Source organism: Lutjanus erythropterus, chromosome 22 (genome assembly GCF_056507025.1).
Source record: "Lutjanus erythropterus isolate fLutEry1 chromosome 22, fLutEry1.hap2, whole genome shotgun sequence".
NCBI classification, from domain to species: Eukaryota; Metazoa; Chordata; class Actinopteri; order Lutjaniformes; family Lutjanidae; genus Lutjanus; species Lutjanus erythropterus.
The window spans coordinates 11,740,675-11,749,586 of NC_139338.1; the positions used below are offsets into that span (position 1 = coordinate 11,740,675).

The 8,912-nt window shown below is 39.1% G+C and overlaps 1 protein-coding gene across 4 annotated transcripts in view; it reads left to right on the forward strand.

Annotated features, from left to right (window-relative positions):
* tafa5a (TAFA chemokine like family member 5a) overlaps window positions 1-3,595 on the forward strand; it is a 199,192-nt gene extending 195,597 nt beyond the window's left edge. For all 4 annotated transcript variants that reach the window (XM_084711258.1, XM_084711261.1, XM_084711260.1 and 1 more), the window contains one exon: window positions 1,989-3,595. Coding sequence is in view for 1 of the 4 variants with exons in the window: in XM_084711261.1 (XP_084567387.1) it covers window positions 1,989-1,997 (9 nt within the window). In the remaining 3 variants the exon portion in view is untranslated. The remainder of the gene's footprint in view (window positions 1-1,988) is intronic.
* The last annotated feature ends 5,317 nt before the right edge of the window (window positions 3,596-8,912 follow it).

An 8,912-nucleotide genomic window follows, 5' to 3' on the forward strand; every position in this document is an offset into this window, starting at 1 on the left:
CTCCATCCAACACCTGCCCCTTTCATGGCAATTTGCTCCCTGTGAAATCATCAAGAGTTCATTATTATGAATTAAGCTTCAGTGGCAAATATGCAGCAGTCTTGTAAGGCGTCGGCGCCTCTATCATGTTGGCTGTGTGACTGGCGGGGGCCAGATGGTGAGGAGGCTTCCAGATTTGTCTTTCTGTGGTAGATTAATTGTTTCTCCGTCTCTGCACTGTGAGACAGGCTTTGTTATTGGGTTGCACCCGCTGAAGAATTCTAAATATTTGACTGGCAAAACACTTAAATTGACAGAGAGTAAGCTGTTGAGTTCTTATTTTTCCTCTTTCTGTGCTATCAGAGTGCTGTAATTAACACCTCCATTTGGTGGGTATACACAATACTTAGAGTGACACACAATATACGCAGTGATTCTCCCAGAACAATTGTATTTTTTGTCTTTTAAAAGAATAGTTTCACATTTTGGGAAGGATATTTATTTGCTTTCTTACAGAGAATTAGATCAGAATATTGATAATATTATGATAATTGTCCATTAAACATGAAGTTACAGCCAGCAGCCCGTTAGCTTGCATAATGACTGGAAACAGTAACAGTTTGCATAGTGAGCTTTAGAGGTGTTAGATAGATTTTGATACCTTCAGACAAAGCCAGTTTCCCTTTTTCCAATTTTTATACTATGCTAAGCTAACTGTTTCCTGGCTATGGCTCCACATTTGGCTTACAAAAGACAGACAGGTATCAATGTTGTCATCCAACTCCCAGCAAGGGGATGAATAAATAATATAATATGCTTATTTGCTGTCTATTAGCTATTATTTTAAAGGAGAGGAGAGTATTTATGCAAGAGAGAGGACATTTACAGTGCAGACCTAAAGCAATTCTTCAGTGTTTTGGGAAGTTTGCTGGTTCGCTGTCTTGTTGTGAGTTAGAAGACATAACCTAAATGTAAAGCCTTAGACATAAGCCAGTTACCTTAGCATAAAGACTGGAAATGAGGACACAGCTAACAAGACTTCAGCTAGTTTCCACCTGTTCTGTCTTTATGCAAAGCTAAGCCAACATCCCCTGACTCTAGTTTCATATCTAATGGTCAAGTAATTCTTGACAAGAAAGTGCTGTTAGCTAGACAATGTACATTAAATATAAGACTAGTGTAGCATAAACACTTGAATCAAAGAAAACTGCAAACAAGACTGGCTAGTTTCCACTTGTTTCCTGTCTTTATGCTAAGCTTAGCTAACATCAGTAGTATCAATCTTCTTATCTAGCTCTTAGCAAGAATTAAAATAAGTCTGTTTCTCACCATATCGAATGATTACTTTATACTTAAAAGAAGACAGAAAACTTATGAGAGAGGGCAGGTGTGTTTATACTGCGAAGACGAACTTTTATTCCAAAGACTTAAATTGTTCAACATTTTGTAGAAGTATACTTATTCATCATCTTGCAATGAGTCACATAGGGTTCCAGCAAGCGGCCCTTTAGCTTAGCATAAAGACCCAAAACAAGAGGAAATAGTTGGCTACTTTCCACCTGAGCTAACCTGCCTCTAGATTCATATTTATCAGAGCTGTATCATTTTTTTCATCTAACTCTTGTCAAAAAAACAAATAAGCTTGTTTTCTGCAATGATGAATGACTGCTTTATACCTAAAAGAGGAAGACCTGGGAGAGCGCAGGTGTGTTTATACTGAAAAGATAAACTTTAATTTCAAAGACTTGGTTAGATGTCAAATTTCTAAATTGTGCTGCTGCATGCAAGATGACAGGACATGGTCTTATTTCCATATGCTGTCAAACTCAGTATGCTCAATATACATGTAGTAAAAAGAAAATATAAGAAAGTTGAATTACTTAAATGTCTTCTTGCATAAATACACATTCAGAAGTGCTTTCACTTCTCTCAGGCGTTGAGAAGGCAGTGACAATGGCTGTGTGCTGAAACAATCGTCTCATGTTTGCTCTGTTCTTGTTGATTCGCAGGTCTCATAACACAGCCGGAGACGGGAAAACCAGGGAGCGACTGTTTGAGGGAGCAAACTCTCCCCTGGACACTGGACAAACCACTGGCTGTAAAACACTGTCTCCTCCCTGCGACCGGCTTCTCCGAGTTTGTGACTGCTCCCTCCTGCTATCTGTCGTTGGGTCAAAATGTTGCGTCCACCTCCTCTCCACTCTAATCTGCCTGCTCTGTGAAGTTAGCAGCGCCCACTCGTGCCACGGAGGATCGGACACCTCAGAAATCCCATGAATGGTTTTTGCCTCATCTTGAAGGAAGTCCTCTGTTTGAAACTGCTAACTGCGCTGAATGAGGGATTTTCCACATCACATCCCGGCCTCTGGAGCAGGAGCTCTGGAGCAAAAGACGGGGATCATTACAGACCTGTTGCTTCTCGGACCACCTCATGAGGCCGTAAAAATCGAACTGAGCGCGCTCTGCTGTGAATAGGCCTTCTGCTGGAGTAAACCTCCCATATTTTTATAGACCAAAGAGCAAAACAACAAATACGATCATTTGACGGAGCGGACCATCTGGCAAAGACACACAGAGACTTTGTGAACTTGGCTGTGTCACCCGACCGACGACTGCCTCTACGGGGACCACGGTGCACAAGTGGACCGATGCAAGTCTGTTGGCATATGTACCGTACACAATCAAAGGAGTACTTTTAAAACTTTCCAAGACATTTTTTTCTCAGACTAAGCCCACCACTGTATTTTGGAACTGGAGATAATAGGTACTACATACGTATAACTGTGTATCAAAAAAAAAAATTTGCATTTTTCAGTAGCTACGGTTGGGACAGCTTGCAGGATTGTCATGTTGGTCACGGATTAAGGAGTTCAAATCATATCAAAGAGATGATGATATCTACAGAGAGTATAAAGGCTGTTGAGTGTGAGAAGAAAGAGTAAAGAAATGTCATTAAATGTATTTTGAAAGGCCCTAAAAAGTTATATATTTAACAGTTTTATATGTTGTACCTTTGTAGAGAAGCTTATTGGACTTAAAAATGTGGTCACAATGGCAGTTTAGTAGGATGTGAACAAATGCTGTTGTTCTCATTACTGCTGGCTCGTAGTCCCAGGTTTTCTGTTCACACCTCAGTAGCCGCTTTCTTTTCATGGTCATCTACAAGTCACTGTCTATCCGAACCATTAATGAAAAAAAAGGAAAGTGACACAATTTATTGAGGACTGATCTGCAGCCAACTGAACATTGTAAATCTATGGTAGTCAGTGGAAGCCATTGAAATCTGCTAATTTGCTATGATATTGTATTGTACACGGTGTGGAATACTGACTCATTTCCTCTCTATGGGTTTTGATCTCTTAATTTATTTTTGTGCTTGTGTTTGTTCGCACAAATCTGGCCTCTCTCCGACGGCGAGGAACACAACGAGGAGAGAGAAAGAGAGAAAGAGGAAGCCGAGGAAGCATCGCAGAAGTATTAGAGTCATTTACATACATTTTTTTATCATGAAATATTTTAAGAATAAATTAAAATACATGAAAAGAAACGTCCCCTGCAAATTTAAGATGGTCTTGGTGTTCAAGGTCATCAAAGTAAAAAAATTCAAATGATCTTATTCTGGTCTTACTTTTAATGACTTTTATGTGTTCTGTCACAAGAAAGTGACTAAAAGATGAACGTTTCGTTTTCTTTCCCAGGTGATCAGGTGGATTGTTGACCAGATAATTTATGGTTTGAAGTCTTTAGAACCTCAGTGGGAAGGCCCCTCGATCAGCCAGCACTGAGATACAATGGAGGTCCTTGTTTCTCAGCTGCAACAGTGAGCAGACTTGTGGTTGTACTGGGCAGATGCCAGGTGTCAGTAAGGGCCTAACTTTGAAGAGTTGCTGAACAACAATAATACACTCATCCTTTTGTTAACCCTTTAACACTTATATCACCCAGTAAAAGGTAAGGGAAATTTTACTTTGCATTTCTTTCATTAGCTCACCAACTAAACACATTTTTTTTTAACATTGTCTATTTACACTTGGGTGAGAATAGGCACACGGCAGCTATTTGGCTGGTCACACCTGACCCCCTTTAACTACGAAGAGCAACAAATTTGTCAGAAAGAGGCTGCTGTGGGGGAAGATGTTTAGCACAGACTCTCCTGTGTTTTAGTCCATTTTTTTCAATTACTTTCAGTTTTCAGTGGTGGTTTGGTTAGGTTTAGGCAACAAAACTACTTGGTTAGGTTTGGAAAGCAAAACTACTTGGTTCAGTTTAGAAAAACTTCATTGTTTGTCTCTGCCATGCAGGTGTAAGTAGCCACTCTGGCTAGTGTGTGAATATCATTGTTGACTAAGTACACATGGGCATAAATACCCACACTGAATGGTGTCCAAATATCGATGTCTAAGGACACCTGGGTGCTCGTCTCTGTTATGCTAGGCTATAGACACCCAGGTGCAAATAGTCACATTGGCTATTCCATCCTGGGTGCAAATAGCACCTACCTCTTTTTTTTTTTTTTTTTATCCTGAGCCTCCACCAAACTGAGGTGTCCATTTACAGCAAAAGTGCTCTTTCAGCAACCTGGACACATTTGTTTTCATTAAAGTGAAATCAAATACACATTTTCTTCATATGAACAAGAGTGTTTTTATAAGCACATTTTACTTGAAGTTGCTACTTTACATTAAGTATTTTTTATTTTATTTATTTATTTTTTTTTTTGTCAAAACAAAAAACTTAACTGAGAGTCGAAAAAAAGTAATATAATATGCACAGCAGTGTTTAAGGTTACTTTATTGTCTCCCGTAGGAGTAAAAACATTTTGGATTAAGGAATTGCTGCATCAAAATTAAACATCACAATTAAAACACATTAGCCTTTATAGAACTAGCTCTGAGTTGCTAGCTCATCTGTTGTCTTGGGAAGTGAATCCTCTGTTTTGGTGGTATACTACAAAGCTTTTCTGAATTGTATTCTAACACATGAAAACACAGGTGTATTTCACTTCAATGTGGACTCTCTTAGCAGAAGTTGCACCACAGCCAGTGATCAGACTGAGCTGGTTCAAATCGATGAGAATTGTAGTGTGTTAATTTTGCTTTGTTTGGTAATTTTATATCACCTAACTAGATACTTTATTTTCAAAAAATTGGAGAACAAAGACAAAAATGACACTGACACAGGACTGTATTTATAGTACTTACCACAGTTTATAATTAGAAAGGGTTATATATCCAGGGTATGATACAAATACAAAACGTGATTGCCTTTTATAACACCATCATTAACAGGTTATAATCCAAGAGTGACTTTTGTAATTGCAAGCCACCTAAAAAGGTCTGGTTCTGGTTTTTGGGCCTAACACTGTTCAATAGAGTGGTACAGATGGATCAGTTCGGCTTAGTAAATTTATCAGTTTGATTTAATGACAAGTCTGAATGTGCTTCACAGGTTTGCATCAGCAGTTTTTTTTTTTGATCCAGCACAATAAAAAGATATATATATATATATATTTATATATATATGAAAACTAACTTCTTTTAACCAAATTTGTAATAAGTGAATCAACTGTGAAAAGAGCCCCCATCATAAGTGACAGGGCCTGAGAGGAGTTCCACACATTAACAGATCATAATAATGAAAGCAAACGTCAGTTCAAGGCATTAATCCATATAAGTATGCAATTATGCATTCCACAGAACAGTTTTGTACAGTGATGAATGCTGTCATGTGGTTTTCCAATACAGTTTTCAAGGGCTATTGAGTTGACTTCAGTGGATGACACTTGCAATAATAATGACTGTACGACTGCAGTATGGTCGCCTTAGTTGGGCTCATTATTGCTTTGTTTTCAGACCCACTTAGAGAAGAAGCAAGGCAATTTAGCTGCAGTGAGAAACAATTGAAATATATATATATACATTTTTAGTTTATATTTTATTAATGTTTAAATCTACTTCATGTGATGCAGCTATTTCTCAGATGCTGTACACCACTGTAAGGCTCATGCAATTTCTACATGTGTTCCACTAAAAACTAAACTGTTGAATAATTTAGTAAGTTGTTTCGTGATAGCCAGTAATATCGCTGCTGTACTGTGAAATCATGTATCTCCAAACTGTCAACTTTTGCACAACTGTGACAATGCATTTTTCAGAGAGTCCATAAAAAGAAGACAGCATGCCCGATGATAACGCTGCTTATGAGTCTGATCATACACGGATGCTCCCAAACCGGTGGATGCAAACAAATAAAATGCACAGTGGTGCAGCAGGTCAGGTTTAATCACTGTTTGTGTTAAAGGAGCCATGTAACTGCTTCACCTCCCTGTTGTTGAGTTGCCTCAGAGAAGCAGCAGCAGGAGCGGAGAAGTTTTGTTGGTGTGTTTCTGATTGGTTTGTGGAATTAATTGCGTAATAAACCTTAGATGACAATGTTTGGATAAAATTTTGATAAAATCTGACTTCTGATATCTTGTATATGCTTATTAGACCCTAAATTTCATGATTCGGAGACTATAGTGGATTTGGGTTTACAGATGCTTTAAGGGAGTCCCCAACACAGATTCACGGTGTGTAAAACTTCTTGTTGTCAGGCTGCTTTGAAGTTGCCTGCTCCCTCTCTGACCTGGCAGACATCACAAACACCGAGGACCAAGCTACTTTGTGAACAATATCTCTATCGCGATGTCGGAGCGGATGCACAGATCGGTGCCTCTTCAGAAGTAAGTAAACACAACGCACACTGGGGGAAAAAATGACTATAGGCTTTTGCAGGTACACCCAAGTATTTGTTACAAGTATTTGTTATATCTTACATTACACCGATGGGAATATTTATGAACCTCCTCAAACAAGAAGCAGAAATCCACCTCAATCCCATCTGACTTCATGCAGGAAACAAAGACTTTTGATTCCAATATAAACACAGAGAAGGAAAGGTCTTAACCCCAGCTTCCCTCTCTAAATCCCACTTTGAACCATTAGACTTGACTTCTACTCAGAGAGCTAACACAGCGATCTGGCTGGATCATCCTGTGCACCACCATATGACTCTGTGTACAGAGGAATATCTAGAGCTGGAAATGAGACCCCAATGTAACCAAAGGGGCTTTTTTTTTTTCACTCCGTAAGAGACTGATTGTCGGGCGGGAGAGGGGGGAGGAGTGTTTAATTACATCAGATTGAATTCCAATAATCTGCTCCATATCCTTGAGGTTTTTCTGACAGCGTTTAAGAGTCATGCCTCTACACGTTTTAATTTGATTAGGATAGGACAATGTGGGGTTTCCTGGAGCCACGACTATAAGCAGGTGCAGTGAAAGAGGAGCCCTGCAGAGTATGACGACACAATTGTGGAGTCAGATCGGGGCAACTATTATGGAGTGAGTAGATTGGTGCCTTAGGTGGGTTTTTCCCTCTTTTTTTTTAATCTTCAAAGCCTCGTGTATCTGCTTATTTCTATTTTCTAGGGAAAGAGAAAGAGAGAGAGAGAGTGCGCCTGTGTATGTTTCTGTTTATATGTTGGTCGATGTGTCTGTCACTGAGCAGCGCCTGCAGAGACGAGAGCTGCATGCAGCCCCGCAGCCTGCAGTAAACCCGGAGGGTAAAAGATTCTCCCTCCGTTTACAGCCCAGATAAATCTCCCAAATACCAATACTGCATCACCTTGCACAAAATATTATTATTTGCTTTGATGGATAACATTTACCTGCTAATTCAAATTTCATACTGTGAGTCTTTGTTTACAATATAAATCTAATTAAGTGCAGCCATCACGGCAGCACAAGGTGGATCGATACACAATATGGCCAGCACAGCTGCTTACCTCACAAGGATGCCTTCCCTTGCCAATATTCTCAGCCTATAAAATGGTCCGGGTTTTCTCAGTGCGGCCAATAATCTGTCAAGGTTAGGGCAACGAGAGACAAAACATTATCTCAGTGGGTGACACGCCGGCTACATAAGAACAAATGACTAAACCAGAGTCATGTGGTTTTAAGACAGGGTTAATCCATCATTTCTTTTCCTTTAATGGCAGATAATGGAGGTTTCACCTGTGTGGTTTTTATTCTATCTATCTATCTACTCTACTTTCAGATTGAGAGCGCTAAATAACAGTAATATTTCTGCTTTCAAGCTGCTATTTTATTAAAACTAGACATATAACAGATGTGGATTTGGATTTTCCCATGACTTGACAAAATCAAAAAAAGACTTGCAACACTACTCGACTCTTGACTTCACTTGGACCTGAGCCTTTTGACTTGGAAATACTTGACACCTTCCTCCAAGCACAGAGATTAAAAAAGTACATTATTTAAAAAGTCTGTCATACATCACTTCATTTTCTTTCATTTCCTGAATTAACTAACATTAACTCTATTCATTCCCAGTAAGTCGACTCTTAATTCCCCACAGTCCCCAGTCCCAAGTTGCTTTAAACCAATCTGACAGACGTTGTATTACTGAGCTCCAGTTGGAAAAAATTATGCAGAAGATAATTTTGTTCATTTGTTCATTAGTATAGGGTACTATTAACAGTTAGCTAATGTTAGCTGAACAGCTAACTAACTTTGTAAATCAAAGAAGCTGGGAAACTCACTGTTACATTATTACGTGGGTAGGACTCAAAACTCAAAGTTTATGACTTGGGACTTGAGTGCAAAGACTTGAGACTTGTGACTTGCAAAAAAAACCAACAAAAAATAACTTGATCTCAGCTCTGCCAAATAACTATTAGCAGTATGTTAGGGGTGGATCATTACCATCAAACTCTGCAGTGCTCCTCAGCTTTATGGCCCGTTTTAGCATCTTTCAGGTTATTGCTTTGTTTTGGTTTTACAACTGACAACTTTACTATTTTGGTTCACCCTCACTGTTCTCATCAGTGTTGTTTCCAGCCACAGCAAGCAGCTGTTTACAGTGAAAAACCTC